At 44.8% G+C, this 25,782-nt stretch overlaps 1 protein-coding gene across 4 annotated transcripts in view; it reads left to right on the forward strand.

The window, feature by feature from the left end:
* Positions 1-25,782, forward strand: part of XYLB (xylulokinase) — a 125,784-nt gene that overhangs the window by 84,061 nt on the left and 15,941 nt on the right. For 3 of the 4 annotated variants that reach the window (XM_075922826.1, XM_075922827.1, XM_075922825.1), the window contains exons 16-17: positions 20,103-20,161; positions 25,246-25,333. In XM_075922826.1, coding sequence (XP_075778941.1) covers positions 20,103-20,161; positions 25,246-25,333 — 147 coding nt within the window. Of the gene's footprint in view, positions 1-14,606; positions 14,793-20,102; positions 20,162-25,245; positions 25,334-25,782 lie in introns of those variants that run through there. The other variant, XM_075922828.1, reaches the window with a different exon arrangement.

Raw genomic sequence — 25,782 nt, forward strand, 5'->3', positions numbered from 1 at the left:
TCTTGCCAACCACCTGTCCCACTTCCTAAAAGTATGATCCTACATCACAGACCAGTGGGTTCTGAGCATGCTGGAACTGGGCTACACCTTTCACTTAATTTCCATTCCTGTTCCCACTAGCGATGTTAGAAATTGTTTAATTTAATAATTGTGTAACCATTCTTCGCAGTTAACAATTCTTAACAGTTACAAAATTATTTGCCGACCACCCGGGGGTGGGGCCACCAGCCAGTGCGCTGCTGGCCCCACTCCCAGGGAGGGCACTGTATCAGAGGCAGTGTATCAGAGGCAGCACTGCAGGATGTCAGGCCGGCGCGAGTCCGCGAAGGGAGCCGGTTTAAGGAGGGAGCCCCCTTTTCCGCGGTGGGGCCTGAGCTTCTTGTGGACAGAGGCTGGCTCTGTCGTCCCCCCCGGCAGCAGTGTGGAGGGAGAGGGGGAGCGAGGCAGCTCTGAGGAGCTGGTGCTTTTGCCTGCTGTCCCTGTCCCCCATTGCCTCTGTGAAAGGCATCTTAGGGGGCAGGCAGTTCCACAGAGCCAGCACACATGGACAGCTGGCTTAAAAGCCAGCTTCCTGCGTGTACCAGCTCCTTCCTGCCCCCCTCACCCTCCAAGCTGCTGCCGCTCTATCAGAGGCAACAGCTCTGGGTTTGGAGGGCAGGCGGCTCCATGGAATCTGGTGCTCTTCTTTCCTTAAGTTGCCTCCCCGAGCACCGGCTCCTGCCTGCTCTCTGCAATACTGCATCAGGTTAAGCTGGCTCCCCACAGGCATTGGCTCCTGTCTCCCCCCCCTTGCTGCTTCTGATACAGAGGCAGCAAGGAGTAGGGGTTGAGTGTAGTTCTTTTGATTGACACTAACATGCCTACTTCCCAGTCGCCTTCCCGATCCCTCCTCAGTAACCACTTTCACAAGAAAGTGCTACTACAGGAGGACCAGTCTACTACATTTAGGAGCTGGGTGGGCAGGCAGCCTGGCTCAGTCCTTGCTTGCTCCAGGTCGGGAACCAAACCCCCTGTGGCTCTGCAATTTAAAACACAGTAGGAGTGGTGGCGGGGGAGGGGAGATACTCGATTACTAAAAACCTCAATTTAACATCCCTACAATGGGGTGCACCTAGAATTCAGTTGTTTCTCATATAATGGAAAGAGAGGGGTCTGGTAGGAGGGACAGTTATACTGCATAATAACCACAGGGGGGCAGCAAGGGGCCAGAGAGTGGGACCAGGACAGCTATAACCCCATTGGGTCAGCAGGGGGCAGGGACAGAGCAGGGGACAGCTATCTACTATATATTTCAGAGAGTTCATCTGTTTATGTATCTGTTTGTGTGTGTCTGCCTGTCCACCAGCTGTGGGAAATGTAGTCCTCCCTCGGCTGTGTCTGCTGTATCAGCCAAGGACAGGTGCTTCTCACCTGGCCCTAAGCTGCTTCGGTGAGAGAGAGCTGGGGTTGTCCTTTCTCCCCAGTGCAGCCTGCATACCAGGCAAGGGCAAAATATGACTGGATCCAGCCTGCCAAGCCACCGGATCCAGCCTGCAGATGCTGGCAGGTAGGCTTCCTGCTTGCCTCACCCCACCCGCATGCCCCTCAGAAATGTGGCTGTGAAGCAGTTTCACTTTAAAAACTGAGCACAGAGGGGATAGGGGAAGCTTTAGGAGCTGCTCCTGACCCCTGCACAATTCCTTTGGCCGGCTTCCAGCCAGAAACTGGCCGGTGGGAGCTGCCTCTTTCAATAACAGGCAGCCATGAAACACATGGCTCATAGGTATTCACAGAGCACATGGCTGCAGCCTCTGCAGGGGCAGGGCAGGCAGGGAGCCTGATTCAGGAATGGGCTGCTGACTAGTAAGTCTCCTGGCCAGACTCTGCCTCTGGCACCCCAGCCCCTCCTTTCCCCATCTCTTTGCCACCCCCCCACTCCTGGTCCCTACTTCACATACCCAAATCCTCTGCTCCCCTCCTGCACCCATATCCCTTCCCATATCTGGCACCCCAATCCTCTGCCCCAGATCACAGTCCCCACCTGCCCTAGCTCACAACCCAAACCCCTGCACCCCCTCCTGTACCCCAATTTCCTGCCCTAGGTCACAATCCAACCCCCTGCACCCTAGTCCAATGCCTCAGTCACAACTGCCTCCTTCACCCAATTTCCCTCCCTTACCCAAAGCTCCCTTCTGTACCCTACCTCCATCCCAGACCCTGCATCTCCTCCATTCATATCATGACCACTTTCAAAATCTTGGAGTGGCCCCCCGTCAAAAATTATTGCCCAGCCCTGGTGCATACAGAACCCCATATCCCCCGCCCCGTTCCAGAATAAAGATTTAAATGAAGAAAAACAAAAATTATTTCAGTGAAAGCCCCAAACAATGCCAGGTAAATCTTCTAGTACAACCTAAATGATTTGATTGGACTCTGTGTATGAATGGCAGAGTTTTGAAGAGTCCTGGATTCTCATCTATTTATTGCAATCAATCACCAAAGCCCCCTGATGGACTTATTCTTACTAGAGTTGAGCTCTTTTGTGATGTTTTATAAATGATACTGTATTGGCCCAAGATATACAAAATCATCTTCAGTGTTTCCCCGTTCCACATCAACCCTTGTTTAATTCTATGGCTGTGTCTAGACTGCATCCTTTTTCCGTAAAAGGGATGCAAATTAGACATATCGCAATTGCAAATGAAGCGGGGATTTAACCCCCCCGCTTCATTAGCATAAAAATGGCTGCGGCTTTTTTCCGTCTCGGAGCTTTGCCGGAAAAAAGCGCCAGTCTAGACGCGGATCTTTCGGAAAATATAGCCTTTTCCGAAAGATCCCTTATCCCTCATCTTAAGACATCTTAAAATGAGGAATAAGGGATCTTTCAGAAAAGGCTTTATTTTCCGAAAGATCCGCATTTAGACTGGCGCTTTTTTCCAGCAAAGCTTTGAGCCAGAAAAAAGCGGCAGCCATTTTTATGCTGATGAAGCGGGGGGGGTTTAAATCCAAACTTCATTTGCAATTGCGATATGTCTAATTTGCATCCCTTTTACGGAAAAAGGATGCAGTCTAGACACAGCCTATGTGTTCGAAAATATTGCATAGTTAAACAATTTTATAACACTAGTTAAAGCCAAGGTTATTTCAGGATTGTTCCATGTATACTTTCCCACTTAGTTATGCCAAATGTGCCTGGACATGGATCTGAAATAAACCATTGTTATGTCAATGCTAAGCTTCTGTTGAAAAGAGATTGTTAATTGGAGTGATTTCATATGATGGAAAGTTATTATTAGAGACTGTGCCAATATAAGACAAGTTAGATCCAGGGTCATTAAAATTTAAAACCCATTGTATTATATCTGTACTAGAGGTGCAGAGGAAGGTGCCTTTAAGCCATAGTTATTCATGTCTGGCTGTGCACCAATTTGGTCCCCTGTCTTAACTTAGTATAATTTATGACAGTTCATTAGAATGTTCTGACTGCCAGTGACTCCAAGGGGCCATTATGGTATTCCAGAGGTCACTGGGGTGTAGGAAAATCCAGTCACGCCTGCATTTCTTCACCCCCAATATAGCTGCAGAGACAGGTGGTGATAAAACAGCCACTGAGACAGTTCTGTGCTACTAGAGATCCCCCTATATATTTTTGTGGCTAGCTATGCAGCATTTAAGGTCACTCTGCGAAAGTGGTCCTAACGCAGGGAAGAATTTGGACCATGGAATTGAGACTCTCAATCCTGCTGCTGCAGCAGCTTCTTTTGTTTCTATTGGTTCAACTTGATCTTGTTAAGCTTTCAGTTAGTCCCTTCTATTGGGTACAACCAAAATTTTCAGTCCAAATCCTCCTCTTATATTTGTAGAGTAAAATACATTGTCAATCAGGATCCCCAAACAGGTGATCTGTGTTCATGTATTTTAATTTACTTGCTAAAATACTTTAAAATCTTAACAAGCTTACACAATTTTCTGATGATCAGATGCTGTGTCTATGAGCATGGTAGAAAAACACAGGTATGTAGATAGCATAGATGGATCATTGGCAATTATAATATTGTCTGTCAACATGGCATTTTTTGACTGAAATCTTTTCATGGTAGATGTCAGGACTTGGGTCTTAATGGAGTAATTCTTAAGAATCTTTTGACTTTCTATTTAAGCTTAATAAAGAAAAATATAATGCAGTTCACCTATCAGTTTTCTTTTGTTTTGCTAGTTAATTATGCATTATGAAAACATACTAATTATACTTACAATAAATTAATAGTGTGCATATGTGTAAGTGACATTCTCTGTCTCCTTTTTAAATATGCCGTAAATCTTAGATTGGGATTTTGTTTTTCTTCAGGCTATTAGGTTTCTACAGACTGTATTTCATTCCTTGGCACCTACTGTTGCTTGGCAACAGCATCCAATTCACAAGAGCCCAGCCCAGTGAATGGCTGGCTACCTAGAACTTTCCATTTAAGTTACACTGAGAGCCAGAACAATTTAATATTGATTTAGGGCAATTTTAAAAATCATTCTACCTATTAGTTTGCCTGTACTTATTTTTCAGCTAAATTAAAAACATCATAACCATCATCAGGTGTTAATTTTACCAATAATAAGATGGAGGGAGTTCCTGAGGCCCATGAGAGACCCTTATTAAACTTTCATCTCCAGACATAAAAGGAACACAACCTTCACTTTAGGACCCTCCTCATGAAGGCTGCTCTTTGACCAGCCTTGGAGCCAGCAAAGATGGACATGGCACCCACCACGTTGGCTTTAGTGCATAGTGCACCCGTAGCATCGGGCTCCTCTTGGCACCAGTGCCTTGACCAGTGCCCATATAGAAAGTGAAAAAGGCCAGAGTCCTCCTTGCTTTTGGAACCTCTTCCTGTTCCAAAGCACTGGGATTCCTGGTCCATTTCTTCCCCCCTCCTTTCCCCATACTCCACTGGACTCATGGCTGCTTGATGGGTAACAAATCCCACCTACCTGTCCAGCTGGTAGCCCTGGAACCTAATGGAGTTACTGATGGAAGGCCAGGCTGGGTTCAACTCCTATTCTGCTGAGCCTGGGAAAACTGCCTCACATATTAAACATTGCTTGGATTTGTCTTGGTGCTTTCTTGGCTGCTCTGTCAGGTCTTTAAGGGGCAGAGGATCTCACAAGGCAGTGCTGCAGTGGAGGCTCAGGAAGGGTTTATTCTCCATGGGCTTAATCATTCCAGTAAGGAGAAGGAGTGCCCAGGCGGGAAAATGCTATTCTCAGCCTTGGGAGGTAGATAAACCCCTGGCTTGGGGAGGCTAGCCCCCAGACCCACTGTGGCTTCTGCCCCATGCTAGTTCCCCTCAGCCCTGGAGAGCTAGGGAGCATGACCCCAACCTCCCTCCCCCGACCCCGGAGAGCTGGGCATCGCAACCCCTGTGCTGTGCCACCTGGCTAACTCCTGAGTCACATGTGTCTTCCCAATGAAGCCCCTTGCTGAGCTGCCAGACCCAGTGCTGGGCAGACAGCGCAGTCGGAGAAGCCTCAGCACTTGAGCAGGTGGCATGGCCAGAGTGGCCCCAGTTCTAGTACTGGGCAGGCGGTGAGGCCAGAGCAGCCCGCAGCCTGCCTTCCCCAGCCTCTGGCATGGGAACAGCAGGCATAAGGGGCCTGGTGGTGGAGCACAGGGAAGGACATGTTAGGCCGTTTTGGAAGGCAAAGCCTTCCCATGCCCATGGTACCCGCCGCCCATGCCCCCAGCTGCACCCTCTCCCCCTTTTTGCAAAAATGAGCAGGAAAGTTAAAATAAAAAGAGGAAGGAAGGGAGCAAAAGAAGCTATCACTGTCAGAATCTAGCAGCAAGTCGAAGTGGCGTGAGCATGGCTAGACTGCTGTTCCAAAATTCTGATCTACTTCCCTGAGTTGCAGAGAGAGGAAATCAGCCCAAATATTCAGACTCAGCTGCAGTTACAGCTCTCTGGTATTTATACCAAGGGTACCAATCTTCTAGAGGCCTTGTTGCCTGCATGTCAATTTACCATTATTCCTGTTATAGCTGCATATTCCCAAATAGCTTTTTTTAAAGTTAATGGTACAGATTCCTGCTGCATGATGCATTACTTCACTGAAGTCAACAGAGTTGCATCTGGGATAAAATTAGCTTCCAGTCTTGTGTCTTGAACTCTGTAGTATATTGTTGTTAGTCTGCAACAGTTTGCAATTAAGGCTTCATTAAAAAAAAAAAGTAGGCCTGCGTGTTCTGAAATCACAAATATATAAAAAAGATCATTGAGACGTTAATATTTTTTAAAATTAGGGTCTGAACAGAACTGGACTAAAGGAATGTAGGTGTACTGGAGCAATAGAAATGGTATGAGGCCCTTAAACATGAGGATTTAACATTTAGTATAGACCTTGATGACTCAGTGCCTTAGGAAAGCCAGTATTTGACATCTCTCCCTAGAGTGTGGAAAGGGGTGTCAAGGCTCCTTCCCCACTCTGGAATGATAAATGCGGAAGTGGGGGCCTGCAAAAGTACCCCAAAGCCTTATCTTTCCAGGCTTTGGTATAAAACTCCCCCCCCCCCCAAAATCTTAACCTAGATTTTGGGGATAAAAATCCACTGCCACCACCCAAGTAATGATAAGAAAAATCAGGGGAGAGATCACTTGGGAAATCTCACACCTAAAGTAAAAACCAGGACACACAAATTATTAACCAATGCCAGATTAATAAAAATAAAAGAGAAAGAACTTCTTATCTACACAATATTCCTGTTGCAAGCATAATGACTAGATGCAAAAGTCACAAATTAATATACTCATGGGGGAAACCCCATCATGGGCCAAAACTTAATTACAAAGGAGAGCAAAACCCATTTTAAAAAATGCACAGACCTCAGATCCCATTTCCCAAACCATAAAACAATAAAACCTAACGAATTTATCTAAACAGTACCCTACTTACAGATAGTGAAAATAGAATTCTTGGAGGGAGACATTTTGTCTCCCTCAGTAGCTGGAGGGAAAACCTCAAAATTCCTTTGTCCCATTTTGAAATTCCTAACTACATCCCTGTTGGCCAACTCTACCTGGCTTAGGTATAGTTAACCCCTTAATCCCCAGGCTGCTGGCTAACCCTCATGATCATGACAGGGTGCTTGATACGTTTTGAAAGTTCGGGGTACTCAGGATTACTAGTCACATATGAAAATCTTGGCCTTGGAGTCTTTTGTGCTCTCATTTACAGTGATGGGTGTTCACTGATGTCTCTGGTATTAGTGGAACCAGAATCAGACCTTATTTTCCTCTCCAGTGTTAGAGATTTTTTAATAATTAAAAGTAATCTAAACACATAGTTTTTAAACTGTAACCTAGGTATTATGTTACAGTTGCAGCACTCCTGAGAAAATTTCATTTTTAAAAATGTCCTCTTGAATTCTTGATAGTTACGGTAGATGCAGCTTTAGAGGCTGAAGATCAATTTTGTCCTCAAGGAATTTTTTTTTTAATGGCTTAATCAGGAAAATTGTTGGCCTCCTGATTGAGCAACTGTAAACATAAATAAAAATTATGGTAGATCTCAAAACATTAAAACTTCTTCAGTTTCAAGTGATGCACATGCCAAGGTAAGCTGCAAAATGGCTGGTTCTTCTTCAAGGAGTGTCCCTGTGGGTGCTCCGCCTGCACCTCTACTCAGAAAATTTAGGTAGCAGTGCCCTTGGTAGGCTGCGCACAGAGGGTAGCCGGCACACGCCAGTGTGGCTACTCCTCATGTGCAACCAACCATCCCTTTAGTTCCTTCTCTGCCACCGTCGTCTTCAGTTAGAACTGATATTTGCACTCCCAGTATTTTCAAAATTTTATTAGCGTGAGTTAGTGCTGTTGGTTGTTGTGACAGTAGTTCTTAGTTTTGTTCAACAGTTATAGTTAATTTTTTTTTCTTCTTGTTAGGGCCTTTCCCTTTGGTTGTTTTTTCTCCCTGGGATGCCTGGTTACCCAGGTTTCAAACGCTGCCTATCTTGCAGGCTTTCAAAACCTGTGTCAGGCAGCCATTGACAATGTATTCGGTGCCTCGGACAAGCTCATTTTATTTCCCAGTGCGAGCACTGTAAACAGCTCATAGCACACATGAGGAAGGCCAGGGAACTTCAGCTGAACTTGCTCCTATTGGAAAACACTGCAGCCAGCATCAGACCCTGAGCACTTGACGCCACCAAGGCAGTCATGGCAGTATCAGAGAAAGCTGCCCCTTTAGGCTCCAGTGCCAAGGACTCTGCCTCAGACCAGCAGTCCAGGAAGTGAGCCCATTCAGCTGCCAGAGGTGACTTCCACTCAAAAAAGTGGGCACCACCTCATAAAATGCCCCCGGTACCGTTCATACCTAAGGTACGGAAGAGAGAGGCATCGGGATCGTCAGACACCAACACATATTGATAGGCTCAGGACTTCACTGAGACCAGCTCTAAGGTGCAAGTTAAAATGTAAACTGGTACTGCTGGCATCTTCCGACTCTGTGTTGGCACTGAAAAAGCTGCAATCCATCTTGGCACCGAGTGTGTCCATGCCACTCCTGGCACTGAAAACGCATAAACACTGGGTGCTGATGGTACAGCAAATCCCACCGGCACTGGCTGTGGCACCGCCTTCAGCACTGATGACTGCAGATCTTCACGACTAGTGAGGAATTATGGGTCACCTCGATACCGACAACTCTACTATTCGGCACTAACAGTACCCCGACTTTGGCAAGATTCAGCCTCTCTACTCCTGCATGGTTGGCACTGCCACTATCCAGCGATGCAGATGAGGAGCTGTTGCAGGGCATCTTCTCTTTTCCCCCTCCCGGGTCTACTGTCCACCCCACACGCTCTATCCCAGGCTGTAGCATGGCCCTGACTCTAGGGCCTGATGGGCTGCTCAATCAGAACTGGTTATCTAGAAAGGCTCGCTGGCCCTTTAAAGCTGAGTCCACTGGCCCTCTTGCCAGAGTCAATACACAAAGTCAATAGCTGGTCCCTTAAGGCCAGGTTCGCTGGCCCCCTGGCCAGAGTCAATATGCAAAGTTATGGGAGGGCGCTACACTCCTGGTAGGGGGCTCCATGCCCACCCTACTCCACCGGGTCCGGCCCAGGGTCCTATGAGTGACAGGAGGACTCATCACTCACTCAGCGGGGAATCCATCCAAAATGCACCAAGGATTCTGGGGCGGGAGAGGCGGCTCTGGTCCCCTCCCTGGGCCACTTCCTACTTGGTCTGGTGGGATAGAGTTCCAGGTGCTCGCCGGGTCCACTAATTCCCTGGGGGCTGCTTCTCCCTCATCAACGGCCGGGGAGATGTCCCAATTGGTACTCGAGTCTCTGCTGTCTTCCCTCTGATTGGCTGGCTGGTGCTGGTCAGGAGCTCCCCTCTGAGGTCCTTCCTTTCTGGCAGTCAGCCCAGACTGAGCCGCCTTCCAGGCTTTTATACCTGGGCTGCAGTCTGAGCATGCCCAGCAGAGTTGTGGGGGTAGGGCTTCTTCAGCCAGGTGGGCCTGATTAGGCTCAGCCTTCACAGTGCGAGGCTGATACACCCCATCACAGGAGGCTATAGTGGGTACAGAGACACCTGGGTACTCCTCTCCTAAGCAAGCCCAACTGCCTCCTCAGTGGCAACCACCACAGTAGCTGTCCTCTGTGGTACCAATGCCCACCAACTGGCCCTGCTAGGACCATTGGGCTTTATATAAGACACAGCAACAGCAACCCCAGCCTCAGCCTCAGCCACTGACCTCCTGTACAACACAGGCTCTGTCTGTACGCTCTGGATAGGTCAGTGGTAGAGGAAGAAGATATTTGGGGTGAAGAAATCTCTGCTTCTTCTCCATCTCTCACTCATATCTCATCCTCGTCACCAATGCTTCCTGCCCCTACATCAGGAGACAGCTTCAAGGCATTCCAGGAGCTCCATAAGAGGGTGACTCAGATCTACTGGTGAACCTGCTGGAGACACAGCACAAACTAACCAGTATTCTGCATGCCTTCTCTTCAGTGAAATTGGTACTGCCAATGAACCCTGCCCTGATGGACCCAGTCAAATCCATCTGGCAGACACCTGCTACCTTCCCACCAATCTGTAAAAGATCAGACAGGAAATATTATGTGGTGCCTCAAAGGGCTGATTTTCTGTTCACCCATCCCTGCCCAAACACTCTGGTGAAAGAAGCAGTAAATCAAAGAGGGAAACAAAGTGCTCCCTGAACCACTCCATATGACAAAGAGTGGAAACATTTGGACTTGATGGGCAGGAAGGCCTATTTGTTGGCCCCATTGCAGCTCATTTCCTGCACTGCCTTGCAAGCGGCCTTGGACTCTTCAGATATGGCAGCTTGCTTTGTTGCCATGGCCATGATGATGAGAAGACCATCCTGGCTGCACTTATCTGGCTTTCCATGAGAAGTTCAAGCAGCCATGGAAGACCATCCCTCCGAAGGCTCAAAGCTATTTCCAACTCCATATATGTTTCTCTACACACTCTGAAAGACTACCGCTCTGTGTTAAAGAATCTGGCCATCCACTTGCTTACAACAAAGAGGAAGCAGGGAAAATATTTTACACAAAGATATAGGCCCATGCCCTTCAGTCAACCACAGAAGCAATATGAGGCCAGACAAAGACAGTGCCAGACCAGGCACAGGCAGAGCAAGGACCAACTCTCAACCTTCAAGTACTAGACAAACATCTTGAAGGTCTGGTCGAGGATACAATAGCCTCCCACTCTCCCTTGGGCTGGCAGTATGCAGGGGCGGGGACAGGCAAGGATTTGGGCTGAAGCTCTTGCTGTGCTCATGTGCTGGATCCAGCTGCTTGGTGGGATTTTGCCAGCCCTTGGTTTAGAATTGTTCTGGGCAGATCATTTATGTTAATTTATCAGATCCGGAACTTGGTGGATCCAGTTAGTGCCATCAATGCCTTGTTTGGCTAGATCTAAACTTCAGTGAATCGTGGTTTGCAGTGGTATTTTCGGTTTATTGTGAGTTAAAGAATTCACAACAGACTAGAATATATGCAGCTGTGCCTTATCACAGTCTGGCAGAGATGCCTGTGACTAAGGGTCTGATGCTACAAACTGCTGAGTGGTTTCTGGAGGGCCACAGAAGGGCACTCAGTACATTACATGTGGTTGGGCCTTATGGTATACCACAATGAAAAGGCTGGAACTGTTCACAAAAGAGCATGAGATTACTTTTGCTAAGTTGGTGGTCATAAGAACGAGAAACATGACTTTTTGAGGTAGTATATGTTGATTTATAAGGAGGACAATTTTAGAGGGTTTGTTTTATAAATCAGACAAAATAATATAAAGTCATCTATAATCAAAAGCCATGTTTGTTTTCTTTAAATTGCAGAATTTCAGGTTTAATTAGGGAAATAAAGAAGTGATTGATTTTTGCCTTTAGTTGCAAATAGTAAATTGCAGTTATTTGCAATCACATTTGTTGCTGCAAGGAGGTGATGTTGCATCTTGAATGCCTGTTTCATCATGCTCTTTAACTTAGGGGCACAGTCGTGATGGAGAAAAAAGCTCCAGCTCCATGAAACTTGTTAGAATGTGTAGATACTTCTGAACTACTTGTACCAAGGAAAGGGAACTGTCTTCTCCAGAATTTCAACAGGAGTCTTTCCGTAGACTTCAGTAGTCTTTGGATTGGGTCCACAGTGCATATTTGTAACAGTTAATTCAGTGATCTGCTCACTGTGACAGATATAATGAACACAAGCCTATCCTGGGACTATTTGTTTAATGTTATGAATTTACCTGAATGTTTGAGCCAACTTTGAAAACATGAGTACTTCAAAGACCATGGTATGCAAATGGACCAGGCAATGTGAGCCTTTAGAATATTCACAGCTTTTTATATCAATACAGGTTGTATGTATTTATATGTTTCTGGCTTACTGAAGGATTTCCTGTGGAATCTGCAATCACCAGAAGATAATTAATGTGAAATCCAAAAGCTGGTTATACAGATATGCAGACTTTCTGGGGCTTGACCTCTGGGAAAGAGCGGACAGTGACTGGGTTTACCTATTTTCAGGAGGCTGAGAGGCCTGTTAAAAGTTTATCCTGACAGGGGAGACTTCTGTTTGATTCAGTAAAAAGCCCTGCTTTTTGGTCCCAAATCTGCTGGAGGTTTGGAAGGACTTCAACCTTCAACTATGTGGAAAATGGGCGATTTGTGGCACATTTAGTATGTTTTTTATATTTCTTTTGTTTTATGCTTTTTCTGTATGCTTTTGTCCTTAAATGTACTCTGTTTTGAAAAAGCTGTTAGGGTTTCTGTAGTCACTACCATTCCTGGTCATAGACCTTGGACACATATGGAAGTGTAGAGACTAGATGCTTAGTCAGACTTGCCTGGGGAGAATCACAGTGAATGTAAGGGGATTGCGGCTTAAAACCCCAGCCTGTGTGGTTGTTCATGCTCTGGGAGGGCGAGGAAGGAGCGGGGACAGAATGCAAATCAGCGAATTCATGATGCTCCGAAAGTGCTGAGAGAAAGGAGTAGGAGTAGGAAGTGCAGACTTGGGATCACAAGGATGGAACCTTATCTGTGGACTGGCTGATGGTACTTGGTCCTGCCATGAGTTCAGGGGACTGAACTCAATGACCTCTCTAGGTTTATTCCAGTACTACTGTTCTATGATTCTATGAACCCTATGGCTACGTCTACACTGGCATCCCTTCCGGAAAAGGGATGCTAATGTAGCACGTTGGAATAGGCAAATACGCGGGGGATTTAAATATCCCCCATGGCATTTACATTAACATGGCTGCCGCTTTTTATTTAAATCCCCCATGGATTTGCCTATTCCAAACTCTACATTAGCATCCCTTTTCCAGAAAGGGGTGCCAGTGTAGACACAGCCTACAGGTAATTGCTGACTCATTGCAGTTGAGCAGACTCAGACTCCGGGGCAACTAAGGAGTGAGTCATGATGGTCAGGAACCGGGAGCCAGCGTAGAAGAGTGGTCTTCTGTATGAACACTGAAGTCACTTAGTACAAATTTGGAGAATGCACAAAATAAGCAATATATAGCTTAATGTTTACCTGGGCCCAATAAAAAAAAAGAGACCTATTCCTTTATTACAATAATCCAAAGCTGGATGCTTGCATAACAACAGCATATAAAAAACCAAAGGGTTAGAGTGTGCATAGGTAGAAGTAGGTGAAAGAAGCAATTTACCCAAGACACGGGTGTAATTTTCATTTGGATGCCTACTATTTGCCCTTATCACCTTTATGTTCTGTGTTCCTCCCCTACTTTGGTATAGTCATAGTGGCATCTATGAGGCATTTCCCATTTGGCTGAAGGCAAAAGCAAGTCTCATTCTTTAAAATGCTGACCGTTGTGTTGCAGCAAAGTGAGGCAAACTTGTGTGTGTGTGTGTGTGTGTGTGTGTGTGTGTGTGTGTAGCAGGATGACTTTCAAATGTGGTGTTTTTATTTGGGATGTGATGCTTTTTTGAGACTATCGTGCCCACAAACAGGTGTAGCAAAAGAGAAATTCAGCTAGTAGGCAAACCAGAAAAAGTTCAGATTTGTTTCCAGGCACAGGGGTTTATTGATTATTTTTCACTTGTTTCTGCATTACATAGTTGTGATAATCTTGACAGGGATCTGTCACTCTATGTAGGTATAATTGAAACTTGTTTCCCCTGAGGAATCAATCTGCCATTTGGTTGATACGTTTACTGACATTGACAGAGATCTTAATGGCTTTTATAACTCAATTTGTGCATCACTGAATATCCACCAAAAATAAGATTAATTTATTTGGGAAAGTGATATCCTCCTTGCAGAGCTTGACTGTGTCATAAAATCTCTATCTGAGCAAGTCACTGTATGTTTAGAAATTGAATGACGCCCTTGTGCAAACTACATCTTCACTTATTTGTTCTTTATGTTCAGGGCTTTTACTACAGATTCTCTGAAAGATAGAATATGAAGAGTTGTTTGTAGCCTCAAGAGTTGTTTGACCACCTTTTCCATTGTGTTTTGTCTTTAGCTCAAGCCAAATTGAGACTAATTATAATATAGATGTAATCTGCAGAGCTGTCAAGCACAGTTAACTCACACAATCAACTAAAAAAATAATTGTGATTTAAAAAAATTAAGTATAATTAATCACAGTTTTAATTGCACTATTAAATATAGAAAACCAACTGAAATTTATTAACAATTTTTGTTTTCTACATTTCAAATATTTGGTTTAAATGTACAATGCAGAATACAAAGTCTATTGTGCTCACTTCATATTATTTTTATTACAAGCACTTGCCGTGTAAAAATTATAAGAATAGTATTTTTCAATTCACCTCATACAATTATTGTTGTGTAATCTCTTTATCATGAAAAGTGCAACTTATAAATGTAGATTTTTCTTTTGTTACATAACTGTACTCAAAACCAGGTGTGCTAAACATTCGCATACCCCTTAGGCTAGGCCTAAACAAGGGGATAAGTTTGAATCAAGATGCACAACTTCAGCTACATTAATTGCGTAGCTTCAGTTGAAGTTGAAGTATTTTGAATTGAATTTTGGCACTGTCCACACTGCGGGAAGTCGACGGGAGCACACTCTCCTTTTGACTTCCTTTACTCTTTGTAGGAGCAAGACTATCGGCGTTGTCAGGAGCACTCTGTCAGTTCAAATGAGCATGTCTTCACTAGACCCGCCAATTCAAACCCTGGAAGATCGACTGAAGCAGCTTTGATCTTCTCTGTAGTGTAGACATCGCCTTCATGCTTTGGCCATTGTTCCAAGCTTCCATGTTGATGATGCTCATTAAAAAGATGCATTAATTTAATTTGTTATTGAACTCCTGGAGAGAGAATTATATCACCTGCTCTGTTTTACCTGCTTTCTGACATGTATTTCGTGTTATGGAAGTCTTGGATGATGATGTAGCATATGTTGTTCGATTTAAGAACACTTTCACTGCAGATTTGGCAAAAAGAAAAGAAGATACCAATGTGAGAATTTAAAGGTTAGCTACCGCGCTCAACCCAAGGTTTAAGAATCTTAAGTGCCTTCCAAAGTCTGACAGAGATGAGATGTGGAGCATGTTTTCAGAAGTCTTTAAAGAGCAACAGTCAGCTGTGGAAACTGCTAAACCAAAAAAGAAAATCAACCTTTTGTTTGTGACATCTGACTCAGATGATGAAAATGATTGTGTGTCAATCTGCACTGGTTTGGATTGTTATCAAACAGAACCTATCATCGACATGGAAGCATGTCCTCTGGAATGGTAGGCAAAGTACGAAGGGATGTATGAATCTTTACTGCATCTGGCATATAAATATTCTGCGATGCAGGCTATCATAGTGCCATGAAAATGCCTATCCTCTCTTTAAGGTGACAGTGTAAATAAGCAGGTAGCATTATTTCCTGCAAATGTAAACAAAAGTATTTGTCTGAGCAAATCGCTGGGCAAGACATAGAACTGAGTGAATTTATAGGCTCTAAAGCTTTGCAATGTTCTGTTTCTGAGTGCAGTTTTTTGTACATAATTCTACATTTCTAAGTTCAACTTTAATGATAGACATTGCACTATAGTACTTGTATTAAGTGTATTGAAAAATATTTTTTCTTTTTTTACTGTGCAAATATTTGTAATAAAAATATTAAGTGAACACTGCACTTTGTATTCTGTTGTAATTGAAATAAATTTGAAAACAGAAAACATTCAAAATATTTAAATAAATGTTATTCTGTTACTGCTTAACAGAGTGATTAATCGTGATTACTAGGTCTGTCTAGTGATTAAAAAATTAATCATTGAAATATCTCTTTTGGGAAGGGTCTTCAGCATTATAGAATATAACAGTACCAAACACTACAGCAGTTATTATTGATGATTACAAAACATCTATTTCCATAAATTGAGGCTGTCCATGGACTCCACTTAAGCAATGGTATTTACATATGAGACTAGCTTTGAGCATATGAACAGTCTTTTTGAAATCAGCAGGGACGACCCACGCCATCTGGGCAGGAAATAATGTTCCTATCCATTGAAAATTTTGAAGATTTCATTTTCCCCCCATTGTTCATTCGGATGAAACTGAGAGTTTTTTTTTTTTTAAATGGAAAAACCATAGAGCATTCCCAGAATAGCCCCATGGTTAGGACACTCACCAGGAAGTGGGAGTCCTGGATTTGAGACCACGTTCGTCTGCTTCAGGCAAGGGATTTGAATCTGGGTCTTCTGCATCCAAGGTGAGTATACTGACCATCAGTCTGTCTGGGGTGGGTTAGTCTCTTGGTCTCATTTTGGCTAGCAATCCCATCCTATAGCTGAGAGAATTTCCCTACAATGCTTTTGTTGAACCTGACAAAAAAGAGTTTTGGCTTACAGAAATTTGCATTTTTTCAATGAAGTATGCAATCAGCTCTACTACTAATGCTTAGGTACTTCAATGAATTGAGGGTACGGACATGAAGACAGATTTTGTGCTCTGACAAGCATAAAACAAATGACAAGACGCAGTACAGTGAGAATTATTAATGAACAGGAGTCATTTCTTGAAACATTGATTCAAAGATAAAAAGGATGCTATTTTTAATATCTCAAAAGGTATGGGCTCAGTTCAAGAGATTGTCCACACAGATTCTGCTCTTTGGGCACAAGAGCATAAGATTGGATTGTTTTCTACAACAGTGTCTGTAGGGGGCTATGCTGGATGTTGAGAGCATTATCCTTTCATTTGAATAGGTTCAATCCATTAAGGTGTAGTTCATGACATTTGCTGAAAGGGATAAGGGACAGCCTTTGTCTTCACAGAGACTAAATGGCAGGGAAGCCGATAGAATTGCTAGGCCCTTGAACAAGGTGGGAAGGGGAGGCTTTGTGCTTCCGGAAGAGGTGGTGCCTCAGGTGGAAAGGGTGAGGCTGAGAGTAGCCAGCTGTCGGCGCCAACTGGACTGTGCCTCCCCACTTCCCACCCCTTAGCGTTGCCCAGAGTGACCCACCCAGGGCTCTTGTAGTGATTTAAAAGGTCCAGGGCTCAAGCCACTACCAGTGGTGGTGGCCAGGAGCCCTGGACCCTTTTGAATAGGGTTACCAGATGGTTTCCCAAAAAGTACTGAACACACGTGCTAGAAATTTGTTGAGCCAAAAAAACAAAACCATCACAACTATGCTTAACACTGAATGGGAACGTTATTATAAACAATCAACAGTCTACATCATATATTTGGACTATGTGAACCTCCCAGCGCCAATCGCGGCCCCAGCTCCCCAGCCACTCCCCTCGCCCCTGCCAGGCTTCCTCACGCAACCAGCTGAGGGCTCCCAGCGCTGATCACAACTCTGCCTCCCCAGCTGCTCCCCCCGCAAGAAAAGCAGAAAATACCAGACATTGCACATTGTTGAATACCGGATACCTAGCAACCCTACTTTTGAATCACTGGGTCCTGGGGCAGCTTCCCTCTTTCTCTTCCCCCCGCATTGGTGGAACAGCCAAGTGGGTGTTGAACAGCATCAGGAGTTGCCCCATTTTGACTAAGATGAGCCACCTGGACAGATTAGAGTTAATTCCACCAGATTTCAAGTGACTGGCCTCCACAGCCTGCTCGGAGAGGTATGTAGATGAGCAATGTGAGGTTTTATCCAGTCCTTTACTATTCATTATCCTCTGGTGCAGGGGTCAGCAACCTTTCAGTGGTGAAGTGCCGAGATTTGACTTATTTGCCTCTATCTATGGGTCCAAGTGCTGGTGATCCTTTTTAAAGTCAATAATAATCCTACTTACTGCAGCTTCATTACTAAATAAAGAAAGATGCAGATCTTGCCTTTTAGTGCAGGGGTTGGCAACCTTTCAGAAGTGGTGAACCAAGATTTAAATTATTCATGGATCTGTGTGCCAGGGATATGGTGGGGGAGAGGAAGTAAGGGCAGGCTGGGTTCGGTGACCCTATTTTCTGAACCAGTCACAGCTAAGGAGAATGGTTTAATATAAACTATGAAACATATGAAGTGTTTTAACATTCTCATGTTAGTTTATCAAACTTCATTTTAAATAAAGTCAAATATTAATTTATGTCTTACACAAAAGGTTTCAATGTTTTCTTTATGGCAGGGGTGAGGAACTTTTTTGTATCGGAGGTCAGTGACCCAGAGAAAAATCGGTTGGTGACCACACAAGTGAGAAGCAAAAAAACTCCTCCAAAACCCCCAGTGCTCACTGATGTGGCCCCCAACTGAGACACCTCATTCCTCTGGTGCCCCAGCCTCATGGAGTGAGGGGAAGGGAAGGGGGAGACTGAGGTTCAGGGCTTCCCATGGACCAGATTTACTTTTCTGGGGTTCCAGACTTAGTAGATTTTATGGACCTCCTTAGGCTTTGGGGTAGGGACAAAAACGAGGGGTACAATGTGTGAGACAGGGCTGCCAGCAAATAGGATAGGGATAAGGGTGCAGGATCTGGGAGGGAGGTGGGGTGCAGAAAGGGGAGAGGTTGCGAGGTCTGGGTGAGAGGTAGGGTGCAGAAGCAGGCTGGGAGTAGGGTGTCTGGCCAAGTGGAGGGAGCAGGAGCAAGAGAGAGTGCCGTGTGTGGCCAGGAGAGAGGGTACAGGAGCAACGTGGATGAACGAGCAGGGTGGGTGTCTGGCCAGGAGAGAGGGTGCAGGAACAAGGGAGGGTGTCAGAGCAAGCTGAGGATGCTGGGTCTTGGGGAGGGTAGAGGAAAGTGAGGGGATTGAGGTGGGGGCGGGTCTGGGCATGAGGGGGGACTTTACCTGGCATCATGCCCCCTTGCAGCAGTGGCCGCAGCCATGCTGTCCCAGCCACCCCAGAGGGAGGGCCTGCTGCTAGAGCCCACGTGGTATGGGCCCGGCCCCAGAGGCCCTGCTGCCACTGTTGACACAATCTGGGGCTGCCCCAGAGGCCTTCCTGTGGCCTGGGGCCGGCCCTGGAGGCCCTGCTGCTGCGGCCCACGTGGCCTGGGGCTGACCCCGGAGGCCAGAGGTGCTGGAGCTGCTGCCACGTGATCCCGGGTTGGCCATCGACTGCGTGGCTGCAGCAGCAGCACCTCCAGGGCTAGCCCTAGACTATGTGGCCGCAGCAGCGGTGCCTCTGTTCCTGGCTGAGGTGCTGCTGAGGAACCTCAGCCCCAGCGCTGCCTCCTCCCACCGCAGCCTAACCTGTTGCAGGGAGGAGGGAGCGATCTCCAGCAGCTGCGCAGGGGAGGAGGGGCGGGGCAGACCTCCCTCCCACGTTGAAAATTGGCTTGTGTGCCATAAGTGTCATACCTGCCATAGGTTGCGGACCCCTTCTCTGGTGCAAGCTTACAGCGCAGTTGCTAGTTCAGGTAGGTATTTTACAGTCACTTTTCAGACCCTCCTGCCTTCTAGCCCAGGGTTTACAGCTTGTTAGCCACCAAGAGTTGAAAGGGTGTGGACAATCACTTGGAAGTGAACCACAATTATTTACCTTGCAGTATCTGGTTCTTCCAGATTGGTTGTCCACACAGATTCTGAATCTTGCCTTTCATCCCCACTGATTGGCATCCTGCCCCAGGGGGTTTATTAGCAAAGGAGCTGAGTGCAGACTATGATTCCCCTGCATCAGAATGAGTTAGTGCCTCCCTAATTGCTCTTCTTTGAAACACATGCTTATCATTCAAACATATGGAGTTTGCCATGATTTCACTGAGTAGTGATTGTGACCATCACAAAGAGATATGTTTTGAGAAATTTGCTGATTTTTGTAAATTGTCAATTTGCACGTCCATAAGTGAGATCCAAATGGGGACAGGCCTCAAATCACAACTATAGTGTAATACCATTTTGTGTCTGTTGCTGCATCCCTCTTCAGTAGAGCTTACTGTTATTGATACCACAATATAAAATAGGAATTATAAATAATGTATAATCCTTATCCAAGGATTGAAACATGTTCTATAACAGTGGCTAAGCAAGGCTATGCTCAGTTTTATTGCTAGCAAAGAGAGAGGTTACGCATTTGCTCAAATCACACAGTAAGCTAGTGATAAAGTTAGTGATAGAAACTTTGTTGTCTTATTCCCACTTACACTCTCTAATCGCTCAGTTAAGTAGCGTATATCTTGATTATATTTAACTGATCTTTCTATTGCATTGTAGTGCCAAGAACAAGGATTTTGGCCACTGGTGGAGCATCGTACAATAAAGAAATCTTACAAGTAAGTGCAGAATGCTGAGTTTAAGAAAATTACATTGCAGTGGGTATTAACAGCTTTAGCAATAGAGTTTTATATTGGTATAATGAGTCTACCACCTCTATAGCTGCACACTAGATTGAGAATATATCTTCAGACATTTGAGATTTTGAGATACTTTTTATATTTTGAGATACTGTGTCAAGTGTGTTAACAAATTACAATTGCTCCCCATGTTTTATATGTTAACCCAATGCTAATTTTAAATTGAGTTTGCTGAAGGGTATTTACAGTTGACTAGTTTATCACGTCTTTTTAGCCACCAAACCTGAGTTCAGGTATCAGAGGGATAGCCGTGTTAGTCTGGATCTGCAAAAGCGACAAGGAGTCCTGTGGCACCTTATAGACTAACATATGTATTGGAGCATAAGCTTTCGTGGGCAAAAACCCACTTTGTCAGATGCATGTAGTGGAAATTTCCAGAGGCAGGTATAAATATGCAGGCTAGAGATAACGAGGTTAATTCAGTCAGGGAGGGTGAGGCCTACTTCTAGCAGCTGATGTGGAGGTGTGAACACCTAGTGTACGTCTAAACTACATGGCTCCGTTGACGGAGCCATGTAGATTAGGCAGGATGGCAAAGGGAAATGAAGCGTCGATTTAAATAATCCCCACTTCATTTAAATCGAAACAGCTGCCACGCTGTGCCAATCAGCTGATTGTCGGCACGGCGCAGCAGTCTAGACGGGGAGCTGCTGACCCCAGAACCCTTTGTCTGCAGATCCTGTAAGCCTTGTTTCATGAGGCATAAAGACTCTGTCGACGAAGGGTTCTGGAGTCGGCAGCTCCCCGTCTAGACTGCCGCGCTGTGCCGACAATCAGCTGATCAGCACAGCGCGGTGGCCTTTTTGATTTAAATGAAGTGGCGGTTATTTAAATCGCCGCTTCATTTCCCTTTGCCGTCCTGCCTAATCTACATGGCTCCGTCGACAGAGCCATGTAGTTTAGACACACCCCCGAGAGAGGAGAAGCTGCTTTTGTACTTGGCTAGCCATTCACAGTCTTTGTTTAATCCTGAAATGATGGTGTCAAATTTGCAGATGAACTGTAGCTCAGCAGTTTTTCTTTGAAATCTGGTCTTGAAGTTTTTTTGCTGCAGGATGGCTGCCTTTAAATCTGCTACTGTGTGTCCAAGGAGATTGAAGTGTTCTCCCACAGGTTTTTGTATATTGCCATTCCTAATATCTGATTTGTATCCATTTATTCTTTTACATAGGGACTGTCTAGTTTAGCCGATGTATATAGCAGAGGGACATTGCTGGCACATGATGGCGTATATTATATTGGTAGATGTGCAGGTAAATGAACCAGTGATGGTGTGGCTGGTGTAGATATGAAGGCTGAGTTGGCACCGAGGTTTGTTGCAGGGATTGGTTCCTGAGTTAGAGTTACTGTGGTGCGGTGTACAGTTGCTGGTGAGAATTTGTTGGTAAGAGGGCATTTAAGGCGTCATTTAAAAAAATGTTCAACATTGAACCATTAATTTCAGTGAGAGAAGAGTTAGGTCAGTGGTGAACACTTTTGAAAGTCTCAGCCACGATGTCTGTGGGGGTGCTGGAGGTAGGACACGTATAGCATAGGCAGCATTGATTTCATCTACTGCATACTGCCCCGCCAATGCACCTCAGTTCCATTCTGAAAGGACCACCTCTCGGTGATGAGAAAGTAGTTTAGCCTCCCTAGCCTGTTTAGTCTTCAGCCTCTCTCCTGTGATGGATAATTAGTGCCAGTTGTGATGGTTGTATCTGTGATAAGGACAGTTGTCCAGTAGTAACTGGACTTGAGATTGCTTATTTATTTCTACCTACCACAGAACAGCCAAAGGTCTTTGTGACAAAATGACTCACCAGCCAATGTGCCACCTCGAGTTGGGCAGCATTGGGGTTTCCTCGCTGTCATCTCAATTACACAGCATTGGGGTCTGCTGGGTGCCCCTTTGTCTAGCGACTCAGCTCTCTGGCTAGGCCATGGTTTAGTCTCACTGCTTCTGAGGAAAGTGAGAGACCTGTCCAAATACAATCTGGCAGCCTTGTGTGAGGACTGCAGCCTGACTCTAGGCCTACTATTCCTTATAACCCTTGTCTGGGGCTTTCACCAGTCTTTTTGCTTCCCTGTAGGGAAACTCTGTCCATCCCTCTGTCCTGCATTTCAGCCTAGAGCCCCAATAGCAGGCTATTAAGATCTGCTTCTTCAGACCACCTGCTTCTTGCCTGTAGCAATCTGCCTCTAGGCCTTCTTCCCCAGCTGCAATGGGCAACATCAAGTGATCCATCCCTTGTCATCCAGTGCTAGCACCTGGCAGCTAGAAGCCTAGAGACAGATCATGGGATTGCATTCTTCCCCATTTATGGATCTATCCTTCATGAATTTATCTAATTTTTTTAAATTCAGTTACAATTTTGGCTTTCACAAGATCCCCAGGCAATGAGTTCCATGGGTTGACTGTGTGTTGCATGAAGTAGTACTTCCTTTTATTTGTTACTAGTAGACTTAAGCTGGCATTACCCAAGTCCTTCAGGTCAGGGCCTTAGGGATATGGAGGAGGTACAGGAGGCTGGAGTCAGGGGCCTGTTTTTTTCCCCCTAGCCCACCAGCGCCTATCTCCCCCCACAGGATCCCCTCCCCATGGGCCTGGTTTCTCTCCCCCCTAGGTCTTCTCATGAAAAGTTCTATCAGTTATTTTAATCACTTATGAGGAAGAAATCACACATTCCAAATGGTTTGTTATGTGTATGAATTTATATGAAATTAATAGGTAGCAGGTTTAAAACAAACAAACAGAATTTTTTCTTCACTCACCACACAATCACCCAGTGGAACTCCTTGCCAGAGGATGTTGTGAAAACTAGGACTTTAACAGGATTCAAAAAAGAACTAGATAGATTTGTGGAGGTTAGGTCCATGGCTATTAGCCAAGATGGATAGGAATGGTGTTCCTAGCCTCTGTCAGAAGCTGGGAATGTGTGATGGGAGAGGGATTGCTTAATGATTCCCTGTTCTGTTCACTCCCACTGGGGCATCTGGCATTGGCCACTTTTGGAAGACAGGACACTGGACTCAATGGACCTTTGGTCTGACCCAGTATGGCCGTTCTTATGTTAATTTATGAATACACTTAAATTCAGTCACCGAGACACTAAAAGGATGGCTTGATCAATTTTCCGTTTGTCCCCTAAATAGAGTTGTATTTGATGCCTGATACAGATGGATACTCAGAGATGCTTATTTCACAATGCTATCTGAAGGGAACACAGCACTGGCTTGGTTTAGATTAAAAATAAAACACGTTTATTAACAAAAGAAGATAGAATTTTATATAAGTTCAAGTAAAGGGTAGAGATAGGTGTGGTTATAAGCAAACAAAACTGAAAACATTTTCCAGTGGCTAACACTTAATACAACATAGAATCATAGGGCTGGAAGAGACCGCAGGAGGTCATCGAGATCAATCCCTTGCCCAAAGCAGGACCAACCCTAACTAAATCATCCCAGCCAAGGCTTTGTTAAGACAGGACTTAAAAATCTCTAGGGATGGAGATTCTACCACCTCCCTAGGTTACCCATTCCAGTGCTTCACCACCCTCCTAGTAAAATAGTTTTTCCTAATATCTAATCTAGACCTCCCCCACTGCAACTTGAGACCATTGCTCCTCCTTCTGCCATCTGTCACTACAAAGAACAGCTTCTCTCCATCCTCTTTAGAACATCCCTTCAGGTAGTTAAAGGCTGTTATCACATTTGCCATGTTTACATTTATTCAAAGTTGTTTTCTTACCAATCTACCTTCCAGCAAGATGGCTGATCACCACTCAGGTGACAAAGTCCAAAGTGCTTGGTTCCTCTATCTCATTAGATGGAAAATAAATGGAGGTTCTTTGCCTCTCTGTGTTAAAGTGCTTGCAATGGATCCTTCTGCAGGTTATCTTAAAGCAAAGTTCAGTCAAGCTATGAGGAAGGCAACATAATCTTGTGGTAAAGGAAGCTTCACGCTGGTTTCTTTTTCTGCTGCTTGCTAAAATGCAAATTGGTCAGTTTCCTGCAATGTCTTCCCCTTGCTATGATTATCTCCTCCCCTTGTTGCCTTGATAGTTCTGTTTATTTTTTTGTAAATTGCATTTCCATTGTCCATTGTGTTTTAGAAGTGCACTCAAAGTGGGAGAGCCACATTCCATTGTCTAGAGTGGGGTAACTTCAGCCCTGCCCAGCACACAGTCTTTAAGAACATAATTCATAGTATGTTTGTAATTTTGAATTTGACCCCGGTGCATACAGCACACAGTAATATAAATGATGAATATCTTATTAGCTTACTGTTGTCTTGCATTATACCTATTTAAATACAGGTTATAACGTTAATGAGTTGGTTCGTACACTGAACTATCCTGGCCAGCTGAAACTCACTACCAGATGCCACTTAACTCCTTATCCTTTTTCATTGGGATACTGTTAGGGTCACACTGTCTCCTGCACCACTCTGCCCGCAGAGCCCAGAACTAGGGCTATGCTGGGGACAGAAAGAAGGAGTAGCTGGAATGCTCTGGACCTCGAAGCTGCTCTAACCTTGGTTATGTCTGAGCAGAGAATTGGGGAATTGCCGTCAACTTCCTGTCTTCTCCCCTTCTCCCTTCTACTTTGCTCCATATAAACTTAGTGAAGCAGAGAATCTGGCCCACAATTTTGTGGTTCAAGAGTGAACATATCTGACCCTTACACGTTTTGGGGGATGTGTTTTCTGAGATCTTACCTGAGAGATAATGACTTCATACAACCCTCTCTTAGTTTGTAATAAAGGAGTGACAACACAGTAAGAAATATATCTTCATTTCCTGGTCCCAGTCACCTGGTCTGAGTCAGATTTACCAATGGTTAGTACTGTGTCACATGAGAAGGGTCAATACACATTGACCCCAGAGGTAACTGTTAAAAGGCCTGCTCAAACATTTGCTTATCATGTGAAGGAACCATTTGCTTGCCTCAGCAACTATAAGGAATGATTTATTGCCCTGTGTTGCATAGTCATGTATAACAGATGCTTTTATATTTCCCAGGTCCTGTCTGATGTGTTTAGTGCACCAGTATATACTATTGACACCGCCAACTCTGCTTGTTTAGGATGTGCTTACAGAGCAATTCATGGTAAGGCTGTAAAGAAAAGTCCTCCTAACAACCTGAACATTTAATTTTCAATCACCCAATGCCCATGGTTAAAGCTTCTGAAAAAAAGTGAAGAATAAATCCTAGTGGACCTGATCCATAGCCCACTGAAGTCAAAGGGAGTATTTCCACTGACATCAATAAAGAAAACATTGAAACCTTTTATGTTGGACATAATATTTTACTTTATTTAAAATGAAGTTTGATAAAACATAAGAAAGTTTAAAACACTTAATCTGTTTAATAATTAAACTAATCCGTTCTCCCTAGCTGCAGCACTAGCAAAATGGCGGGGTAATTATGTAATTAACGGTGAGTTTCCATTAGTAACTGGTAGTTTGCTGAAAGGTTTGCATTGACCCAGGTGGTCCACAGGGCACACAGTGGAGAGAGCCCTTCCTTCCTTTCCCACTGGGAGAGCAGCACAGCCC

Source organism: Pelodiscus sinensis, chromosome 2 (genome assembly GCF_049634645.1).
Source record: "Pelodiscus sinensis isolate JC-2024 chromosome 2, ASM4963464v1, whole genome shotgun sequence".
NCBI lineage: Eukaryota > Metazoa > Chordata > Testudines > Trionychidae > Pelodiscus > Pelodiscus sinensis.